Source organism: Esox lucius, chromosome 21, assembly GCF_011004845.1.
Source record: "Esox lucius isolate fEsoLuc1 chromosome 21, fEsoLuc1.pri, whole genome shotgun sequence".
In the NCBI taxonomy this organism is placed as follows: domain Eukaryota; kingdom Metazoa; phylum Chordata; class Actinopteri; order Esociformes; family Esocidae; genus Esox; species Esox lucius.
Window position 1 is genome coordinate 6,317,978 of NC_047589.1, and position 24,088 is coordinate 6,342,065.

General features: G+C 44.9%; 1 protein-coding gene and 3 gene segments (V, D, J or C); 2 read left to right on the top strand and 2 right to left on the bottom strand.

The window, feature by feature from the left end:
• LOC105008451 overlaps positions 1 to 13,244 on the top strand; it is a 966,635-nt gene extending 953,391 nt beyond the window's left edge. Inside the window, 2 exon segments of the V gene segment in view lie at positions 11,540 to 11,577; positions 12,691 to 13,244. Of these exon segments, the coding sequence occupies positions 11,540 to 11,577; positions 12,691 to 13,007 (355 nt within the window).
• LOC105009329 (Ig kappa chain V-III region MOPC 63) overlaps positions 1 to 24,088 on the top strand; it is a 784,483-nt gene that overhangs the window by 498,754 nt on the left and 261,641 nt on the right. Inside the window, exon 3 of one of the 6 annotated variants that reach the window (XM_034289341.1) lies at positions 12,042 to 12,079. The exons of the other annotated variants lie outside the window; for them this stretch is intronic. Coding sequence (XP_034145232.1) covers positions 12,042 to 12,079 — 38 coding nt within the window. The remainder of the gene's footprint in view (positions 1 to 12,041; positions 12,080 to 24,088) is intronic. 6 annotated transcript variants of the gene reach the window in all.
• LOC114829915 overlaps positions 1 to 24,088 on the bottom strand; it is a 587,221-nt gene that overhangs the window by 437,216 nt on the left and 125,917 nt on the right.
• Positions 1 to 24,088, bottom strand: part of LOC114829916 — a 334,989-nt gene that overhangs the window by 262,522 nt on the left and 48,379 nt on the right.

The window sequence follows — 24,088 nt, forward strand, 5'->3', positions numbered from 1 at the left end:
CAGCAAATGCAAGTAGGGGAAACTATTGATAAGCAAGGGATGTTGAGGAAAGAGAGAACAGGTGATTTCAGAGAAGGTATGGTCACAACATGACACAGACGTTGGATTAGTTAAATCAGCAAATCCGGTACACATCCAGGTAAAGCCCGGCTCTAAGCCTGTGTGGATAAGACAGTATTATATGAAAGCAGGCATTAAGCCAACCATTGACGGCCTGGTGAAAGTCGGTGTGTTGGAAGGGACAGCCAGTAACTGTATTACTCCACTGTTCCCCATCCAAAAAGCAGATAATAAGAAGTGGAGGCTAGTCCACGATTTACGACCGATAAATGAGATTGTGCAGGACTGCGAAGCCAAGGTACCAAACCCACACACACTGCTGACAAACATCCCAATTGACGCCAAGCACTTTACAGTGACAGATTTGTGTGGTGCCTTTTTCAGTATCCCTTTAGCAGAAGAGTGTAGACACCTGTTTGTTTTCACTTATGGTGGGAAGCAATATAGATACACGGGCCTACCTCAGGGTTTCAAATACTCCCCACACATATTCAACCAGGTGTTAAAAGCAGATTTGGAGGAGCTCATCTTAGAGGGAACATTGATCCAATATGTAGACAACCTGTTGATATGTGCTTCTACGTTGGAGCAATGCCATGTAGACTCCATAAAAATAGTTTGTTTTGACGAATTCAAGGTTGTTGGATTATCTACCCCTGCTGACATATCCACACATAATTATTAAGCGATGTACAACAGTGAACCCAGCAGAAAGATTTCCCCTTGGCTATGAGGGAGAACCTCCTGATTGTGTAGCAGCATCCTTGACATTTACTAGGCTAAGGCCTGACCTCCTGTCAACCCCAATCTTAGGGGGTCGAGGAAGAATTGTTTGTGGATAGATGATGTTACAAGGACTACGAGGGAAATCATGCAGGATTTGCGGTGGTCAGAAGAGACAGTAAGGGCCAATTTCAGACCATAGTTAGCCAGACATGTCCACAGCCATGTTCTGCTCAATTTGCAGAACTAAAAGCTTTGGCAGCTGCCTGTAAGGAGGGTTTAGATAAAGTAGTGAACATCTACACTGATTCGGCCTATGGGCATGCCGTTTGTCATTTGTTTGGAGCTGTATGGAATCAAAGAGGTTTCAGTAAAAACAGATGGAACACCCATCCTGCATCATAATCATATTCAGGATTTGATGACGTCTCTCCTACTCCCTTTAAAAGTTGCCATTATTAAGTGTCAGGCGCATAAGAAGGGAAATGACTATATTATTCAAGGAAATAACGCAGCCGACGAGGCAGCTAAATTGGCATCAAAGTGTCATAGTGCGATAATGGCACCAGCCATACTAGTAAAGGCAGCCCCCGGGATGGATGATGTTATCAGGATGTAGGAGAGAGCTAGTGTCTATGAGCGCAATGTATGGTTTAAGAGGAGAGCTAATACGGGACAATTAGTGGCACCAGCTGCTCTATTACGAATTCTGATCACGAACGCACATGGTTTCGACCATTGTGCATGAGGCGAAATAATAAGGAACATTAAGGAACAGGGTTTTTGGTCACCGTACATGCAGGCGACGGTAGATGCAGCCCTGGCAAAGTGTGAAGTATGTGCGCAAAACAATGTTAGAAAAGGAATAACAACACCTTTGGGCCACGTTTAGGCATTTGGTGATAGACTACATGGATATTCTAAGACCTGTCAATGGAAAACGGTGTCACGTCCTGGCTGTGCCCCTAGCCATCTCTGCGCTGGGCTCGGGGCATAGCCAGGACAGGACAGGAGGTGGCATCTAGCCACCTCCAATCCTTTTGGTCTCCCCAATTGGAGGCAGGTGTCGGTCGTTGCCTCCAATTGGGGACCCTATTTAAGTTCCCTGTTTGAGCCAGGGTGTGTGGTTCATTTTGGTTTTGTCCTGCTGAAGATTACCCACGTCACTGGTTACTGCCTTTTGTTTCGTTTGAGTTTTTGCTTTTCATTAAACAATTGATTATTTACCTTACCTATACTCTGCGCCTGTGTCCTTCTCCTACCACGACCGTGACAAACGGTACATGCTTGTAGTGATCGATAGATTCAGGAGATGGGTGGAAGCAGTTCCCTTCGAATGACCAAGGAGCAGAAACGGTGATAAAGTTTCTGACTAGGGAAGTAATGCCAAGATTTGACATCCCGACAGAGATTAGCTCAGACAATGTGTCTGCTTTCATTGAGAGAACGTTGAAGCAGGTGGTTCAGCAGCTCAGAATTAAGCAGAGGTTGGGATGTGTTTACCATCCTCAGTCTCAAGGAATGGTAGAAAGAGTGAATGGAACACTGAAAGCTAAGATCAACAAAATGTGTGCCAGTGCTAAGTTAAATTGGGTTGATGTTTTACCGGCATTGGAACAGTTAGAACTCAGAGAATATGTACGACAACTAACTGCTATACATTAAGTTATTTATCGTCAGGGGACCAAGTCTATATACGTGTCTTAAGGAGGAAACAGTGCCCTACCAACGCTGTTTACAGTAGAGGTGGACAGCTGTTGACCTCAACTGGGGATGTTGTCGGGCAGTGGAAGGAGTACTTCGAGGATCTCCTCAATCCCGTCACGTCTTCCATTGAGGAAGCAGAGGATGAGGGATCAGAGGTGGACTCGTCCAGTGCCTCTGGGATGGCAGACCATGGTGGTGGTTCCTCTTTTTAAGAAGGGGGACCGGAGGGTGTGTTCCAACTACAGGGGGATCACACTTCTCAGCCTCCACGGGAAATTCTATGCCAGGGAACTGGAGAGGAGAATACGGCCGATAGTAGAACCTCGGATTCAGGAGGAACAGTGTGGTTTTCGTCCGGGCCGTGGAACACTGGACCAGCTCTATACCCTCTACGGGGTGCTGGAGGGTTCATGGGAGTTTGCCCAACAAGTCCACATGTGTTTTGTGGATTTGGAGAAGGCATTCGACTGTGTCCCTCGCAGCATCCTGTGGAGGGTGCCTGGGGAATATGGGGTCCTGGGTCCTTTGCTAAGGGCTGTCAGGTCCCTGTACGACCGAAGCAGGAGCTTGGTCCGCATTGCCGGCAGTAAGTCAGACTTGTTCCCAGTGCATGTTGGACTCCCGCAGGGCTGCCCTTTGTCGGCGGTTATGGACAGAAAATCTTTATCTTTATGGACATTTACAAACGACTTTTACTTGTCAAGGCTTACGGCTACTATTGAGCTATAACGGTGCTCGCAGCTGGGCACAACCAATACACAAACACCTCTCCTGTACTTGATCATGTGGTTGCCGCGATGAAAGTAACTGAAAACATAATTGTTATGGACAGAATTTCTAGGCGCAGCCAGGGGCCGGAGGGTGTCAGGTTTGGGGACCACACAATTTTGTCTCTGCTCTTTGCGGATGATGTTGCCGTGTTGGCCCCTTCAAACCAGGACCTTCAGCATGCACTGGGACGGTTTGCAGCCGAGTGTGAAGCAGTGGGAATGAGAATCAGTACCTCCAAATCCGAGGCCATGGTCCTCAGTCGGAAAAGGGTGGCTTGCCCACTTCAGGTTGGTGGAGAGTGCCTGCCTCAAGTGGAGGAGTTTAAGTATCTAAGGGGTCTTGTTCACGAGTGAGGGAAGGATGGAACGGGAGATTGACAGACGGATCGGTGCAGCTTCTGCAGTAATGCGGTCGATGTATCGGTCTGTCGATTTACCGGTCAATCTACGTTCCTACTCTCACCTATGGTCATGAGCTTTGGGTCATGACCGAAAGGACAAGATCCCGGATACAGGCGGCCGAAATGAGCTTTATCCGCAGGGTGGCTGGGCGATCCCTTAGAGATAGGGTGAGAAGCTCGGTCACCCGGGAGGAGCTCAGAATGGGTCAGCTGAGGTGGTTTGGGCATCTGTTTCGGATGCCTCCGGAGCGCCTTCCTGGGATAAGCGGAAGATGATGATGATGTGGGATGTTTTCAGTTACTTTCATCGCGGCAACCACATGATCAAGTACAGGAGAGGTGTTTGTGTATTGGTTGTGCCCAGCTGCGAGCACCGTTATAGCTCAATAGTAGCCGTAAGCATTGACAAGTAAAAGTCGTTTGTAAACGTCCATAAAGATAAAGATTTCACCATAGCAATTTTTTTACATTGGCGATAAATTACAGACGCAAGGTGTTAAACAGGGAGAAGGCCCAGGTTGCGCAGGCTGGACAAAACACACACAACTCCTTCACTTCCCATTTTAATCGAATGTAACATTCATAATAACACATTACTCCCGACACCCCCCTCCAAAAAACTAAATAGGCCTTAGTGTAGCAGGCAGACTACAAGTAGACATTGGCCTACGCAATCGGACATGCAGTGTCCAGAGCAGCTGCTGACGAGATTGCCAACTGAAATAGCTTTTTCCCTTCTATTCTCCGCGAGTTGGGCTACGGGATTACTGCGTTTTAGTCACCATTTATATATGCAAAACAAGCAAGCAGGGTTGCGTTGTGCAACTGAAATATTGTTATCATTTATTGACCGGTTGCTACTGTTGGTCAGTGGTCAATGTTGGGGGACAAGGCAAGATGCCTAACTGAACAGGCGTGCTTGAACCTACTGTATTATGTTCATATGCACCCCTTCTCTAATTGTGTAGCCTCCTAGAAACTACACATTTGAACGGGCTTAATACTGTAAATGTTGTCCATCCACTCCAAAAACTAGCCCAATATAATAAGCTAATTTGTTTAGAACTGCCACCTTAACGTGGTGGAGGGGTTTGAGTACCCGAGTGACCCTAGGAGCTATGTTGTCTGGGGCTATATGCCCCTGGTAGGGTCTCCCAAGGCAAACAGGTCCTAGGCGATGTGTCAGACTAAGAGGGGTTCAAAACACCCCTTAATGATGAAAATGTTTTGAGTTCCGTGACGTCCACCGGTATGGCGCAGCCGGGGCCCCACCCTGGAGGCAGGCCCGGGGTTTGGGCTCGCACGCGAGCACCTGGTGGCCAGGCCCTTCCCCATGGGGCCCGGCCGAGCAGAGCCCGAAGGAGCGACGTGGGGCCACCTTCCCGTGGGCTCACCACTCACAGGAGGGACCATAAGGGGTCAGTGCGTAGAGGATCGGGCGGCAGTCGAAGGCAGGGGCCTAGGCAACCTGATCCCTGTACACGGAAACTAGCTCTAGGGACATGGAACGTCACCTCGCTGGCGGGGAAGGAGCCTGAGATCGTGCGTGAGGTTGAGAGGTTCCGACTAGAGGTAGTCGGGATCACCTCTACGCACGGCTTGGGCTCTGGAACCACACTCCTTGAGAGAGGATGGACTCTTCACCACTCTGGAGTTGCCCATGGTGAGAGGCGGTGGGCTGGTGTGGGTTTGCTTATAGCTCCCCAGCTCTGCCGCCATGTGTTGGAGTTTACCCCGGTGAACGAGAGGGTCATTTCCCTGCGCCTTCGGGTCGCAGTGCAGAGTACCCGACCTTCTTGGAGTCTCTGGGAGGGGTGCTGGAAAGTGCTCCAACTGGGGACTCTATCGTTCTACTGGGGGACTTCAACGCCCACGCGGGCAACGACAGTGACACCTGGAGGGGTGTGATTGGGAGGAACGCCCCCCCTGATCTGAACCCGAGCGGTGTTCAGTTATTGGACTACTGTGCTAGTCACAGTTTGTCCATAATGAACATCATGTTCAAGCATAAGGGTGTCCATCAGTGCACATGGCACCAGGACACCCTAGGCCGCAGGTCGATGATCGACTTTGTTGGCGTTTCATCTGACCTGCGGCCATATGTCTTGGACACTCGGGTGAAGAGAGGGGCGGAGCTGTCAACTGATCACCACCTGGTGGTGAGTTTGATCCGATGGTGGGGGAGGAAGCTGGACAGACTCGGCAGGCCCAAGCGTACTGTAAGGGTCTGCTGGGAACGTCTGGCCGAGTCTCCTGTCAGAGAGATCTTTAACTCCTACCTCCAGCAGAGCTTCGACTGGATCCCGAGGGAGGCTGGAGATATTGAGTCAGAGTGGACCATGTTCTCCACCGCCATTGTCGAAGCGGCCGTTCGGAGCAGTGGCCGTATGGTCTCCGGTGCCTGTCGAGGCAGCAATCCCCGAAACCCGGTGGTGGACACCGGAAGTAAGGGATGCTGTCAAGCTGAAGAAGGAGTCCTATCAGGCCTGGTTGGCTTGTGGGACTCCTGAGGCAGCTGACGGGTACCGACAGGCCAAGCGGACTGCAGCCCGGGTGGTTGTGGAGGCAAAAACTCGGGCCTGGGAGGAGTTCGGTGAGGCCATGGAGAAGGACTATCGGCTGGCCTCGAAGAGATTCTGGCAAACCGTCCGGCGCCTCAGGAGAGGGAAACAGTGCCCTACCAACGCTGTTTACAGTAGAGGTGGGCAGCTGTTGACCTCAACTGGGGATTTCGTCGGGCGGTGGAAGGAGTACTTCGAGGATCTCCTCAATCCCGCTGTCACTTCTTCCATTGAGGAAGCAGAGGATGAGGGCTCAGAGGTGGACTCGTCCATCACCCGGGCTGAAGTCACTGAGGTGGTCAAGAAACTCCTCGGTGGCAAGGCACCAGGGGTGGATGAGATCCGCCCTGAGTACCTCAAGTCTCTGGATGTTGTGGGGACTGTGTCCCTCGTGACATCCAGTGGAGAGTGCTTCGGGAATATGGGGTCCTGGGTCCTTTGCTAAGGGCTGACAGGTCCCTGTACGACCGAAGCAGGAGCTTGGTCCGCATTGCCGGCAGTGAGTCAGACTTGTTCCCAGTGCATGTTGGACTCCGGCAGGGCTGCCCTTTGTCGCCGGTTCTGTTCAGCCAGGGGCCGGAGGGTGTCAGGTTTGGGGACCACACGATTTCGTCTCTGCTCTTTGCGAATGATGTTGCCGTGTTGGCCCCTTCAAACCAGGACCTTCAGCATGCGCTGAGTCCATGGTCCTCTGTCGGAAAAGGGTGGCTTGCCCACTTCAGGTTGGTGAAGAGTGCTTGCCTCATGTGGAGGAGTTTAAGTATCTAGGGGTCTTGTTCACGAGTGAGGGAATGATGGAACGGGAGATTGACAGACGGATCGGTGCAGCTTCTGCAGTAATGCGGTCGATGTATCGTGGTGAAGAAAGAGCTGAGCCACAAGGCGAAGCTCCCGATTTACCGGTCAATCTACGTTCCTACTCTCACCTATGGTCATGAGCTTTGGGTCATGACCGAAAGGACAAGATCCCGGATACAGGCGGCCGAAATGAGCTTTCTCAGCAGGGTGGCTGGGCGATCCATTAGAGATAGGTTGAGAAACTCGGTCACCCGGGAGAAGCTCAGAGTAGAGCCGCTGCTCCTCCACATCGAGAGGGGTCAGCTGAGGTGGCTTGGGCATCTGTTTCGGATGCCTCCGGAACACCTTCCTGGGAAGGTGTTCCGGTCCCGTCCCACCGGGAGGAGACCCCGGGGAAGACCTAGGACACGCTGGAGGGACTATGTCTCCCGGCTGGCCTGGGAATGCCTCGGTGTCCCCCCGGAAGAGCTGGAGGAAATGTCTAGGGAGAGGGATGTCTGGGCATCTCTGCTTAGATTGCTGCCACCGCGACCCGGCCCCGGATGAAGCGGAAGAAGATGTATGTATGTATGTATGTATGAAAGAGAGCAAGATGTATTTGTGATTTTTGAGAAAAACTATCAGTCATATTCTATCGAGTAAGATGAAATTGACCAGTATTTCATATCTTGTCATCCACAGTTATTGTCCCTGCAAATGTCTAAAACACCATCAATATCTGTATCAATAACCTGGCAATCTCGCAAATACTCCTAGTCAGATATTCCCATGGGTTATTACAAGTTTTTCAACTTGTGTAGTTCAAGTTCAAACATTTATGTAATAAAAATTAAGTATAAATATATAAAGTAAAAAATATAGCAATAATATACAATGTAAAAGGGTAGGATGGGGAATATGAAGAATATCAGTAGAAGTATTGAATATTATAAATTCAATATGAGTGTAGTATGCATAAGAATGGTACAGACATAGGAATGTTCTAATGTACATTGAATGTACATGAAAAGACATCATCTGGAATGTTCATGTGTCATCAGTATGATCATAGATGAGTATTGCTTGTTGCAGAGTAGTGTAGAGTGTCAACTGCCTAGTGTTCTCAGTGTGCCCGAACATAATGGAATGGGAACACCTCAATCTTACTGAAAGTCCAACCCCTACATTGCATTAGAATTGCCCAGGCATGCAAACAATAATACAATTATTAAATGGATAATTACATTATGAAATATATACACATTGCATTTGCATTGTGTACCCTTGTGTGTAGTCCAAATGCAATGTACATTTCATTTGGATGGTGTAAATGTATGCGTCATTCAAATGCAATAAACATTTCATTTGGATGGTGTGAGTAATACATCGTCCAAATGCAATGGGGCGGGACCTAACCCATTTGATAGAGCTGTCCTCTTTGGACTGCAGTGGTTTATGCTTGGAACACTGAGATTGGGCACTTGAGTGCAAACTATCCAATGAGCGTTGCATGTCAATCAAGTCTAGTAGCACTTGAACAAGTTCCATTGTTTCCATTTCTGTTATGGATACATACAGTGGGGAGAACAAGTATTTGATACACTGCAGATTTTGCAGGTTTTCCTACTTACAAAGCATGCAATAAAATGCTAATTCATTACTTAAAAATCATACAAGGTGATTTTCTGGATTTTTGTTTTAGATTACAGACTTTTACATGCTTTGTAAGTGGGAAAACCTGCAAAATCGGCAGTGCATCAAATACTTGTTCTCCTCACTGTATGTAGACTATTCATGCGCATATCCTTTGATTGTCACAAACTGTCACAATGGGGTGATGTGTTGCGGGAGCAAGGAACCAGGTGCAGGCAGAGGTAGTCGGTGTGGATATTTTAATGAATAAACAAACACAGGGCAAACAAAACACAACAAAAGAAAGGGCTGACTAAAGCAGCAAAACGAAAGCAGGCAACGGGTATAGTGTACTTACAATCAACAGCCACAGCCACACACACACACACACACACACACACACACACACACTGAAGATGAATGGCACGGTGGCGCTGCTGCTCACCGTACCATGACACAAACTAGTCGATAATGTGTCTTTACCTGAAAACTAAATACTAAAGGATTGACCTTTGAATAATTGCAGTGTTGAGTAATTTAAAAACAATTAATTTGTAGGGCCTTATAAACAAATTAAAATACTAGAACCTGTGTTCTTAAAAATAATCGTTCTGTGTATTCTTTATACACAGTTATATATTTCTTTGAATGATAAAACCTTAAATACAAACACATTCTTGTATTTTTCAAATTTGTTCACCATTTAAAACAAACATTCTGTAATTCATTATTTTTTAGACTTTTATATAGTTTGATGACGACTCAGTAGATGAACTGATGCACTGGCTAGATGGAGATGCTGTGGACGAGAACGTCCATGCTAATAAGGGCGATTCGTATGCTAAGGATGCCAAACAGCGTGGGCTCTGGCGGTTATAGGGGGTAAAAAAGTCCTGGGGGTTCTAGTGTTAAATAACGACATAAGTGGCTCCGTTATGGTGCTGAACTCCATAATGAACCGGCGGTAAAAGTTGGCTAACCCGATGAAACTCTGGAGTTCTTTGATGGTGTTTGGGACTGGCCATGACTTCACTGGCTTCACAAAAAATTATCTGGTGGAAGAAGGATAAGAGGACTGACGAATGTACCCCTGCTCCAGCGTTTCTTTTACGTAGGTCTCCATACTTCGTTCTCGGCCAAGGAGTGTGGATGTATCTTGTTCATGGGCGGCGTGGTCTCTAGGAGGAGGTCAATGGCACAGTCCCAGGATCGATGGAGAGGGAGACACCTGGCCTTTTTGCTGGAGAACACCCAACTCAGGTCCGTGTACTAAGGTGGGATGTTTGCTGGGAGGGCGCCCTCTGGGCTCTCAACCGACGTAGCTCCACACGTGACGGCCAGGCAGGCACCTCGTCGACCATCCCAGAACCCATCAATAGGGATCGCTCAGACAATGAAGGCTTCCAGCGACATGGAACAACTTACACACACCAGCTCCATCTGGACCTCTGTCTACAATCCCTTAGAAGGCTGTCCGAAGAGCTGGCTTGTTCCATCCGCTGGACGCCGCCATCATCCGAAACGCGAAGCAATATTCCGAGGCCGTGCTGTTACACTGCCTCAGATGCCGAAGCTGCTCGCCCCCATCCCTGCCCTCTGCGGCACGAAACTGGGCCATGAACCTGGAAAACACCCCCAAATCCCTGGAACCACAGATTGCCGTCGTACTTCTCTGGCAAAGTTCTCCACATGAGTGACCAGAGGAGGCGTCTCTGCATTGATGCAGTAATCCGTGCAAAAGGAGCCCCGACAAATTATTGAGTACCTAAATTAACATACTTAGGAAACCTTTGCAGGTGTTTTGAGTCTGCCTTTCTTTATTGTAAAACGTTTTATTCTAGATTTTGAGATACTGGATCTTTGATTTCCTTGAGCTCTAAGCTGTAATCATCGAGAGTGAAACAAAAAAGGCTGGAAATGTTTCACTTGATGTGTAATGAATCTGGAATAAATGAATGTGTCAATTTTTGATTTGAATTAAGTAAAACAATGATTTCTCCACGATATTCAAATTTTTTGAGATGTGTCTCAATATGTCATCCAAGGCCCAGAATTCTGTGACTGCAATAATAATAAAAACCATAATGTTACTATATACATTTCTTTGTGTAGAAGTAATTACTTTTACAACCTGAATGCAGAAAGCTAGTGTCCAGATGAAGATGGCTATAAAGGTCATGGTTGTTGTGGGTTCAGTTGTCATGAAGGACAGGTCTCAGTCATGTAGTGTTAAACTCACAAGGTTATAAACACTATAAGAGCCTCTTGGTAGATGTGTTATGCATATTATGGTGTCTAATAAATTTCAGTGTGAGTAGGATCCCATTATTAGTTATGTATTTGACATTTTATAACTTAAAAAAGGTCATATTCTTTTAAGGTCAGTAATATATTTTAAATTGTATGACTCACAATTAGATTATCAAATATAATTGGTCACCCAAAACTGGCCTCTGTTATAAGTTCCTCAAATGAATCAGCTACTTCTCCAAAATGTATGCTGGTATGATTCCTCTGATAGTGTTGTCAGTCCTCTGTGACTTAACCTCCACTGTTAAATCAGAGATCAACATCTTTAATAAAGGAATATACAACATGGATCCCAATTATCATGGCTGTTCTCTTTATGGACCATATGGTGGAATACAAACACGGAATCTAATACTGGACAGTACCTACAGGATAGGGGAATACCAGATAAACAGTAGAAGGAACAAATATAAATATCTGGATTAAAATATATATTTCCTTTTATGGAAATTGTCCATATGAAGTGTCCTTTCTATCCTGGAAGATATTAAAATATATTTGTGTTAAATGGGATTCTACTTGAGTGATGTTCACTGTTACAGCTGTATCATCACAGAGAGGTTTTTGTATGAGCAGTAATAGGGATTGTATCACTGTGGGCCACTTTTGGTGGCGGCACCAGACTTGATGTTGGAAGTAAGTAAACAAGACAATTAACTTCTTTATTCACATGTTGATGTTTGTTCCATGCTTTGGTCTTGTCTTGTTAATTTGGCCTTGATATTGAGTATTTAAAATTTTTTAATTGATCTAGAATATTTACAATTGCTTATTATAATGAGGCACATTTAAATATGAATGTTATTCAATCTACTTAATTTGATCAAAATGTACCTGCATTATTTTAAAGATAATAAGGGATCAGCTTACATGTTCTATTAGTTGTGTGAATAAACATACTGTACAGATGTGGATATGTTTTAAAATATTGTTTTTTGGTCAGTGTTAGGGAAGGGAAAATATAAAGAATTCAGTGGAAATTTAGAAGATGATGAGGTTTTTCACAAATGTTAATAATATAGTCAATTTTTAAAGAAATTCAGATTGTCTAATGAGCAGGAGGTTTTTGTATGAGAAGTAATAGGGATTGTATGACTGTGGGTCACTTTTGGTGGCGGCACCAGACTTGATGTTGGAAGTAAGTAACAAGGTCTTCTTTATATTTGGTTATCATTGGAAGGTTTTAGGTATCTCACTTTGTGTGAGAAAATAGGTTCACATTTTACAATTGGAGATATTTTTTTCTATTGTGCTTTGAATTGAAAATGTATATCAAATAATAATGAATACATCGTTTGAAAACGATAAATTGTTAGTTTATTGTATCTGATTTGTAATATTGAAGCCTTAAAAACCTAATGTGTCGGTTATTGAAGTTATTTTGTGAAAGGGGCTCAATAGTTATAGTAAATAATTGTATACTTGCATGTTTCATAAATCAACTTTGTATAGTACCCATTATATGACATATTTTCTTACCTGTCACCAATTATAATCTTCAATTAATGTGAATTGCTTTAATAAATACAGACCACTGCACCTTATTCTTTCCTTTCCAAAAAAGTTGAAAAAGACATTTTTGGGTGAGGAACAGAAGCGTTCAATGGCCTCTTAATTTTAACCCTTCTATTCCTCACTCAAAACCTTCCTTTTCGACTTTTTTGAATGGAAAGAAAAAGATGCAGTGGTCTCTTAATTTTTTCCAGAGCTGTATTTTAGCCTTTAGTTGATGTGTTCTGTTTGTTCCAGGTAACACTGCTCCCACCCTGACCATCCTGCCCCCCTCTAGTGAGGAACTGTCCAGTACAACAACAGCCACACTGATGTGTCTGGCCAACAAGGGCTTCCCCTCAGACTGGACCTTGAGTTGGAAAGTGGACAGGAACAACAAGAATCAGAAGTCCAGTTCCGTGGTCCTGGAGAAGGATGGTCTATACAGCTGGAGCAGCACCCTGACTCTCACTGCCCAGGAGTGGAACAAGGTGGGAGAGGTGACCTGTGAAGCCCAGAAAAGCTCCCAGACTCCAGTCATCAAGACCTTGAGGAGGGGTGACTGTTCTGGTTAGGACCTGTCTGTCACATAACCCAGTGAAGAGGTTCTTTTGCTTTTACTCTGTTTTGACATCTAATGTTTTGTCTTATTGATCACTTTCATGTAGACTAACAGTGAGCTTTGCATGAGTTCATGTGTCCATCCTCTCTGTAGATGGACATTTGATAGATATGATATGGTCTGCTCATACTATTATAACACACATTTGCTTTATGCATTGATGAAAATAAAGATTTCCCTTTGTAGAAAATTTAAGTTGTTGTCTTTCATTTGAATAGTATATTTTATTTGCAAATAGTGAATGACAATTAAATAATAATAAGCCATGTGGTTAAATGTCTTAATTATTTTTCAATTTCTTACTTGGAACCTCATTGTCATCAATAAATAGTTCATACTAACACAATATATGTAAAATGGTCACAATTTATGCATTGATGAATAGATAAAAATAAAAATTTCCCTTAGTAAAAAATACATGTTTTTTCATTGAATTCAAATTTACTTTATTGACAAAAAAATTATAATAAAGCCAGATTAATGTGGTTTATTTGAAAACATATGTCTTAGCTTATTGTTTATATCCTAACCTGGAAGATACTAAAATGTTCACAGATTAACAGCAGATGTCAGGCCACATGTTGACATGTACTCTTTGTATTCATCTATTTCTGAATGTTTCTGATATTTTCTAAACTAAAAGACATAACTGAATAGAGTTTAATTAGAACAATAAGAACCATTAGTCGATTTCTTCGTCTCTCAAAAGTGTGATAATCACAACTGCATTTAGCTAATTGTGTTTTATTACTCGTATCACAACTAAAGATAGTCTTCTCTACCTCCAACCTCCTGGGAACAGGGTGAACATCTGGTGACAGTACTGCTCTATTCTGGGACATGTAGAACCACCCAACCCTGTCTATGTAAATCTTAGTTTCACTCCCACAGCCACCAGTCTAACAGTTGAGAATGTTCAGCTTCTAAAATCCCCTCAAAGGGTCCAGAAGTGAGGGACTGCTTTTAACCTCTGTGGTGGATTTAGGAATGGAGACATACCAGATACGACACTAAGTAATTAATTACAGATAACATGTTTTATCCTTCATATTAGACAGTGTATATACACTAGCCTAAAGGATTATTAGGAACACCATACTAATACTGTGTTTGACCCCCTTTCGCCTTCAGAACTGCCTTAATTCTACGTAGCATTGATTCAAATTAGAATCAATGATTAAAAATGTTGGCCCATATTGATAGGATAGCATCTTGCAGTTGATGGAAATTTGAGGGATGCACATCCAGGGCACGAAGCTCCCGTTCTACCACATCCCAAAGATGCTCTATTGGGTTGAGATCTGGTGACTGTGGGGGCCATTTTAGTACAGTGAACTCATTGTCATGTTCAAGAAACCAATTTGAAATGATTCGAGCTTTGTGACATGGTGCATTATCCTGTTGGAAGTAGCCATCAGAGGATGGGTACATGGTGGTCATAATGGGATGGACATGGTCAGAAACAATGCTCCGGTAGGCCATGGCATTTAAACGATGCCCAATTGGCACTAAGGGGCCTAAAGTGTGCCAAGGAAACATCCCCCACACCATTACACCACCACCACCAGCCTGCACAGTGGTAACAAATAATGATGGATCCACGTTCTCATTCTGTTTACACCAAATTCTGACTCTACCATCTGAATGTCTCAACAGAAATCGAGACTCATCAGACCAGGCAACATTCTTCCAGTCTTCAATTGTCCAATTTTGGTGAGCTCGTGCAAATTGTAGCCTCTTTTTCCTATTTGTAGTGGAGATGAGTGGTACCCGGTGGGGTCTCCTTCTGTTGTATCCCATCCGCCTCAAGGTTGTGCGTGTTGTGGCTTCACAAATGCTTTGCTGCATACCTCGGTTGTAACTTGGTTATTTCAGTCAAAGTTGCTCTTCTATCAGCTTGAATCAGTCGACCCATTCTCCTCTGACCTCTAGCATCAACAAGGCATTTTCGCCCACAGGACTGCCGCATACTGGATGTTTTTCCCTTTTCACCCCATTCTTTGTTAACCCTAGAAATGGTTGTGCGTGAAAATCCCAGTAACTGACTGGCCCGTCTGGCACCAACAACCATGCCACGCTCAAAATTGCTTAAATCACCTTTGTTTCCCATTCTGACATTCAGTTTGGAATTCAGGAGATTGTCTTGACCAGGAACACACCCCTAAATCCATTGAAGCAACTGCCATGTGATTGGTTGATTAGATAATTGCATTAATGCGAAATTGAACAGGTGTTCCTAATAATCCTTTAGGTGAGTGTCCTGTACATGTGTCTTGTGTTTCAGACCAGCATAATGTCACATCCTGGCATAGCAGGCTTGTCGTGCCAGTGAGATCCAATGCCCTCTCTCCCTCGTTTGGATCCCGAACACCTGTTGTTAATCACCCTCACCTGTTTCCATAATCACAGTTCCTATGTAAGTTCCTCCATTCCCAGTGTGTCTGGTCTGTCTTTGATTGGTGTATACTTTCTATTTCAGTCTTTTAGTCTTGTTCATTAAATGGTAGATGATCACCTTCACTCATGTACACTGATAATGTGTGTTTCAATACTGTCAGTAACTTGGTTGATGCACATTTATAACATGACAAATGTAACAAGTCATAACCATAATGATGATGACAACAACATAGGACCCTGCATCCCACTGATAGTTTGTATATGAAGCTAAACAGAGTCCGTCCTGGTTGGTCCTTGGATGGTGAGATGAGATGCTGCTGAAAGGAGAGTTAGAGGGTCAGTAAGGGGTACTCTTCTATCTGGTCTGAAGATCAAAACACAAAAGTAGTTAGTGTAGGGTATAATGTGTCAGAATGGTGATTTATGGCCCTAGGGGGCGGGACTTCCAAATTGATATGACAGGTGGGCGGGACATCCGGTTTGTAGAGTGGGACTTCCGGTATGACGTATGTTAGGGTGGGACTTCCTGTATGACGTATGTTAGGGTGGGACTTCCTGTATGACGTATGTTAGGGTGGGACTTCCGGTATGATGTATGTTAGGGTGGGACTTCAGGAGTGACGTATGCATGTCCGGTGACTTTGTGATTTATGATTACATTGATGTGTCAGTGTTTGATGTTTTACAACACCTGATGAGCAAACCAGACTAGTGTTATAACAGGTGGGTTATGTTTGATGATTAACAAATGGGGGTTAGGGTTCCGGAATGTTAAATTCCCAGGCAGTAAATAAGTGTTGTGTCAGCGGTAAGGTGTTTGGTGTACAGCAAATGGTGTTCGACAAATATAAAACCCCGGTGTTTTATCTTCTGACAAGTGGTGCAACAGCTGGCATACAAACGGTGGTTGTTAACCTTTGATGTTTTATGGGTTGACTGGCATGGTATGTGTATTTAAACCACGCAGACATCGTTGATGGTCAGTCAGTCTTGCCTGAGCGAACTTACCTACACATTACAAAACATGGAGGATTGTGCTGCTATCAATGTTTTGGGTGAAACACCGGTGAAAGCTATCAGCTTAAACGCAGCTCAGCGATTTGGTAAGAAATTGCAAATTGACCGCAGAGATGCAATCAACATGCCAGCCCCGAAGAAACCGATGCAGAGTTTAACCCGAATACATCAACTACACCAGGATATGTTGACACAGGAGTAGAAATTGGACGATGGTCGGATCGGGGGATACATCTTCAACCCAGAGCTACCGGAGGTTGCATTTTATGAATTACCGGAAGGCCAAGTGTTTAAGGCTGGTGTGACCAATCAAATGTTTTTTAATGCCAGTTTATGGGTCACCTTTCGAAAAGTGTTTTATCTGGGGCCAAAACAAGGCCCACATAATACAGTAGATGTACTGTTTAAAGTTGTCGAGGGGCTGAAAGAGTATGACTCTGTCAGATTGGAGTTATTTCCGTAAAATATCAGCGTGTTAGTTTGTGACTGCGGACTGATCGACTGACCTAAGACCCCGAAGCCCCGCCTTAAGCCAACACCTTTATCAGCACAGCATAAAAACCGACAGACCGCCGGTGACATTCAAGCAGTCGGAAGAATTTACGAAACATGTCTCAAGATTACAACCAAGCGGTGATTGAAAAACCCAAGGCTGAGGACTGGCTGTGTGACGCCTGGGATGACAACGCTGAAGCCTTCTACGGAACCCCCGACCCAGACAGCTCGATTCCACCGGCATACCCAACAAGAAACTACCATTGGATTGACAGGGTTGGTGATCAACTAGGTCCTCTTAACCTGTCATACCTTCCAAATGCTAACAAGAGTTATCACAAAATGGACAAACAACTTGCACCAAAAATTTTAAAGATCATCAAAGCAACAATGGGTATGATTCTGGAAAACGTTGTTGGGGCTATTCTACACAAAGCATGCATCGGATGCGAAGTGGACCACCCGAGCCAGACAAGACATTCATGTCTCGAACCGCCTGAGTATTTTTTTGAGGCCCATTATGATGACATTGTGGCGACAGTTTTAACACCGCGACTGAAACATGTGTTGGTCAAGGCTTTGAACGCATCTGGTTTTCACACACCGATGACTGATGTTCACGAGGCCGCTGAGAACTTTCTGCACGAGCTCAAGTTGGAGCCAAACATCATACAGAGACTGAGTGAGAACAGGGATGAGTACATGGACAAATTTAATGAGTCTGTTGTCTAAGGCCAGGGTAGCTTCAGTTCTCATGTTAACATGTATATAAACAAAGACTATGAGAAATCTGAATGTTTGTGTAAGTTTTCTGAATATATTGGCTGTGTAATTTCGAAAACTCAAATAAAACATTGTTAAACATGTATTAATTCTCATTATTGCTCGAACACTCTACGATGTCTGAACAGGTTATGAAAAGTATTTACTATGACCCGGCAAACCCTGGTGCTTATGTAGGTAGAGAGGGTTTGAAAAGAGCATACTTGGAAAAAACCGGGGAGATCCTCAAAAATGGTGAGGCCGATGACTGGCTGCTCGCCCAGGATACATACACGCTACACAGGCCTGTAGCTATACATTTTAAAAGAAATAGAGTTATTGTTCATGATATAAATTCACAATTTCAGCTGGATTTGGTTGACATGAGTGCTTACAGTGTGGAAAACGATAACATGAAATTTATGTTAACATGCATAGATGTATTAAGCAAATAGGCATGGATTCGCGTGCTGAGAAATAAAAGCGCTATAGAGGTAAAGCGAGCATTTGAAGACATATTAAAAGAAGAAAGGGGAAGGAGTTTTTTAATTCACATTTTGAAATGTTGATGAAGAAGTACAACATAAAACATTTTGCTACAGGAAATGATGTCAAAGCGAGTATCGTTGAGAGGTTTAATAAAACAATTAAATTACGAATGTGGAGGTATCTGACAACAGCCAACACTCACCGCTATGTTGAGGTTATTCAAGATTTAGTTTGTGGGTACAACCATAGCTACCATCGGTCTATTAAGATGAAGCCTGCTGACATTTGTGAAGAAAATGTTAGATTAGTTCTCAAGAACCTGTATGGCACAATATTAACAAGAAATGGTAATCAAAGCTACAAGTTCCAGGTTGGGGATACTGTGAGACTCTCAAAGCTGATAGGTGCGTTTACAAAAGGCTATGAAAAAGGGTACACAGATGAATATTTTACAATAACAGAATGCATTCCTCGGGTACCTCCTGTATATAGAATAAAAGATTACGATGGTGATGTGATAGTTGGGAACTTTTATGAACAGGAATTGCTGAAAATAATCGTGGCTAAGGATAAAACATTTAAAGTGGAAGCAGTTTTGAATGAGAAAGTGCAGAAAGGGAGGAAAATGTGTCTTGTGAAGTGGCTTGGTTGGCCTGAGAAATTCAACTGCTGGATACCATCGGAACAAGTGGTTGACCTAGAAACTGGATAAAACTCCAGGATTTACAGGATCACGCCCTTTACATTGACTGCGATCAGCATGGGTGACGGTGGCTTCTACATAACGCTGCCCAGTAACTCATCGAGACATGTCTATCCAAGCAACACGAGTTTGTGCTATACCACTAAATTTGCCAAAGGTATAGATTTGAAAGGTAATTGGGAAGTATCTTTGATAGAGTTCCAATACCCGCATACGTAGAAAACTTTTACACGGGGCGAAAACGCATTTGAACTACTTGACTTGAAAAACTCGACACTGGTTATTACAGCAGCATATTAAAACTAGTGATAGAGCTCAACAGTCGTATAAAAACACATGGTTTATCGGTGGGGTACGATGAATTTAAAAATAGAGTGTTTATAAAAGGTGAGCCCCAGTTTAGTTTGAAATTTAGCGCAAAACTGGAACAGATATTGGGGTTAAAACCAGGCGAGCGGTGGTCCGCCACATGGTACGGAACATACCCCACAGATATTCTGGCGGGGTTTAACATCCTATACATCTACACAGATATAATTGATTATCAATGTGTTGGTGACAATCATGTCCCACTTCTGCGAACTGTACATATTACAGGGAGAAAGAACGAAGTTGTCACCGTGACGTACGACAAGCCACACTACGTACCTCTTAGTAAGAGACAATTTGATGAGATCTGTTCATTCATTCATCTTCTTCCGCTTCATCCGGGGCCGGGTCGCGGAGGCAGCAGTCTAAGCAGAGATGCCCAGACTTCCCTCTCCCCAGACACTTCCTCCAGCTCTTCCGGGGGGACACCGAGGCGTTCCCAGGCCAGCCGGGACACATAGTCCCTCCAACGTGTCCTAGGTCTTCCCCGGGGTCTCGTCCTGGTGGGACGGGACCGGAACACCTTCCCAGGAAGGCGTTCCGGAGGCATCCGAAACAGATGCCCAAGCCACCTCAGCTGACCCCTCTCGATGTGGAGGAGCAGCGGCTCTACTCTGAGCTCCTCCCGGGTGACCGAGCTTCTCACCCTATCTCTAAGGGATCGCCCAGCCACCCCGCAGAGAAAGCTCATTTCGGCCGCCTGTATCCGGGATCTTCTCCTTTCGGGCATGAACCAAAGCTCATGACCATAGGTGAGAGTAGGAATGTAGATTAAACTCCTCCACTTGAGGCAAGCACTCTTCACCAACCTGAAGTGGGCAAGACACCCTTTTCCGACTGAGGACCATGGCCTCGGATTTGGAGGTACTGATTCTCATCCCCCCCGCTTCACACTCGGCTGCAAACCGTCCCAGCGCATGCTGAAGGTCCTGGTTTGAAGGGGCCAACACGACAACATCATCCGCAAAGAGCAAAGACGAAATCGTGTGGTCCCCAAACCTGACACCCTCCGGCCCCTGGCTGCGCCTAGAAATTTTGTCCTTAAAAATTATGAACAGAACCGGTGACAAAGGGCAGCCCTGCCGGAGTCCAACATGCACTGGGAACAAGTCTGACTTACTGCCGGCAATGCGGACCAAGCTTCTACTTCGGTCGTATAGGAACCTGACAGCCCTTAGCAAAGGACCCAGGACCCCATATTCCCGAAGCACCCTCCACAGGACGCCGCGAGGGACACAGTTGAATGCCTTCTCCAAATCCACAAAACACATGTGGACTGGTTGGGCAAACTCCCATGAACCCTCCAACACCCCGTAGAGGGTATAGAGCTGGTCCAGTGTTCCACGGCCCGGACGAAAACCACACTGTTCCTCCTGAATCCGAGGTTCTACTATCGGCCGTATTCTCCTCTCCAGAACCCTGGCATAGACTTTCCCGGGGAGGCTGAGAAGTGTGATCCCCCTATAGTTGGAACACACCCTCCGGTCCCCCTTTTTAAAAAGAGGGACCACCACCCCGGTCTGCCATCCCAGAGGCACTGTCCCCGACCGCCACGCGATGTTGCACAGGCGTGTCAACCAAGACAGCCCCACAACATCCAGAGACTTGAGGTACTCAGGGCGGATCTCATCCACCCACGGTGCCTTGCCACCGAGGAGTTTCTTGACCACCTCAGTGACTTCAGCCCGGGTGATGGACGAGTCCACCTCTGAGCCCTCATCCTCTGCTTCCTCAATGGAAGACGTGACAGCGGGATTGAGGAGATCCTCGAAGTACTCCTTCCACCGCCCGACGACATCCCCAGTTGAGGTCAACAGCTGCCCACCTCTACTGTAAACAGCGTTGGTAGGGCACTGTTTCCCTCTCCTGAGGCGCCGGGCGGTTTGCCAGAATCTCTTCGAGGCCAGCCGATAGTCCTTCTCCATGGCCTCACCAAACTCCTCCCAGGCCCGAGATTTTGCCTCCACAACCACCGGGGCTGCTGTCCGCTTGGCCTGTCGGTACCCGTCAGCTGCCTCAGGAGTCCCACAAGCCAACCAGGCCTGATAGGACTCCTTCTTCAGCTTGACGGCATCCCTTACTTCCGCTGTCCACCACTGGGTTCAGGGATTGCCGCCTCGACAGGCACCGGAGACCTTACGGCCAAAGCTCAGAGCGGCCGCTTCGACAATGCCGGTGGAGAAAATGGTCCACTCGGATCAGATGAAACGACAACAAAGTCGATCAATGACCTGCGGCCTAGGGTTTCCTGGTGCCACGTGCACTGATGGACACCCTTATGCTTGAACATGGTGTTCGTTATGGACATACTGTGACTAGCACAGAAGTCCAATAACTGAACACCACTCGGGTTCAGATCAGGGGGGCCGTTCCTTTCAATCACGCCCCTCCAGGTGTCACTGTCGTTGCCCACGAGGGCATTGAAGTCCCCCAGTAGATCAATTGAGTCCCCAGTCGGAGGACTTTCCAGCACCCCTCTCACAGACTCCAAGAAGGTTGGGTACTCTGCACTGCCGTTCGGCCCGTATGCACAAACAACAGTGAGAGACCTATCCCCGACCTGTAGGCGCAGGGAAACGACCATCTCGTTCACCGGGGTAAACTCTAACACATTGCGGCAGAGCTAGGGAGCTATAAGCAAACCCAAAAAAACAAAATGAACTCAAAAAAGATATGTGCCTACTGGTCACCTTCACACCCCCGGGCCAGGCTACACCTAATTATAAACCGTGCTGTAGAGATGATTTTTTAGTAGATATTTGAAAATTTGCACTGAGTTTGCGTTTCTAACCTTAATTGGCAGATCATTCCACAGGAGTGGAGCTCTATGAGAAAAGGCCCTGCCGCCAGCTGTTTGTTTAGAAAGTTTAGGTACAATTAAAAAGCCTGCATCTTTCGATTTAAGGTTACTTGTAGGCATGTATGGCTGGAACATTTCAGCAAGGTAAGTAGGAGCAAGTCCATGTATTGATTTATAGGTTAAGAGTAAAACCTTAAAATCAGCCCTAACCCTTACAGGCAGCCAGTGTAAGGACGCTAGGACAGGAGTAATGTGTTCAAATGTTTTTGTTATTGTTAGGGTTCTAGCAGCCGTGTGCAGCACTAATTGAAGTTTATTTATTAATTTGTCTGGATAACCAGAGAGAAGAGCATTGCAGTAATCTAGTCTAGAAGTAACGAAAGCATGGATGCATTTTTCTGCATCAGTTTGTGATAGAAAGTTTCTAATTAATGCAATGTTTCGAAGATGAAAATAAGCAACTCTTGAGACATTTAAATGTTCTTCAAAGGAGAGGTCAGGGTCAAGGGTAACGCCAAGGTTTTTTACAGTTTTTTGGGATACAACCATGCAGCCGTCGTGGTTCACAGTGAGATCTGCTAACAAAGCTCTTTGTTTTTTGGGTCCTAAAACGAGCATTTCTGTTTTCTTTGAGTTTAAGAGCAAGAAATTCTCTGTCATCCACTTCCTAATATCTGAAACGCATGCTTCCAAAGTAGCTAATTTAGGGGCTTCTCCATGGTTCATTGAAATATATAACTGTGTGTCATCAGCATAACAGTGAAAGTTAATATTGTGATTACGGATTACATCGCCCAGAGGGAGCTTATATATTGAGAACAATAATGGTCCCAGAACCGAGCCTTGAGGAACTCCAAAGCATACCTTTGACTTGTCAGAGGATATGCCATCCACACTAACAAACTGATATCTCTAAGATTTAAACCAGGCTAGAACATGTCCATGTAGCCCAATATGGTTTTCCAGTCTCTCTAAGAGAAGGGAGTGATCAATAGTAGCACTAAGATCAAGAAGCAACAGGACGGATGCGGAACCTTTGTCTGAGGCCATTAGAAGGTCATTTGTTACCTTTACGAGTGCAGTCTCAGTACTATGATAGGATCTGAAACCGGACTGGAGTATTTCATAAATGTAATTTGTCTTTAGGAAGGCATTCAGTTGTTGGGAAACACATTTTTCTAATATTTTTGAGAGGAACCGGAGGTTCAATATTGGCCTATAATTGTTTTATGGGTCGGGATCTAGATTTTTTTAGAAAAAGCTTAATTTCCGCTATTTTTAGTGATTTTGGTATGCATCCGGAGAAAAGGGAGCAATTTATTCTGTTCAGCATTGACTGACCTAGCACAGGAAATAGCTCCTTGAGTAATTTTGTTGGAATCGGGTCTAGCTGAGAGTTTGTGGGTTTAGAACTCATGGTAAATGTGTCGAGCGATACGGTATCAAAAAATTCAAGTGTCCCCATTGACACCTGGTCAGGGAGGTTCAGGACATTTTTAGGACAACTGAGATTTTGAGGACCATAACTATTTAAGGAGGAGTCAGTTATTTTTATTCAAATGGTGACGATCTTTTCATCAAAGTAGTTAATGTATTCATTACAACTAAAGTGAAGACCCACTTCACTTGCTAATCTTTGCTTTTTTGTTAACTTTGCAACTGTATAAAAGATACATTTTTGATTGTTTTTGTTTGCCTCAATCAGGTTGGAGAAATAAGCTGATCGAGCAGACGTGAGTGATTTTCGGTATTGTAGTGTACTGTCTTTCCAGGCTAGTCTAAATACTTCCAACTTGGTGGAGCGCCACTTTGGCTCCAATTTTCTGGAGGCTTGCTTAAGTGCTCTAGTATTGTCTGTGTACCAGGGAGCAAGTTTCTTGTTGCGTATTTCTTTTGTTTTTAGTGGTGCAACTGTGTCTAATGTATTTCACAGTGTTGAGTTTAGATCCTGGATTTGATCGTTTACAGATTTATTTACTGTGTCGTTAATGAGCGAACT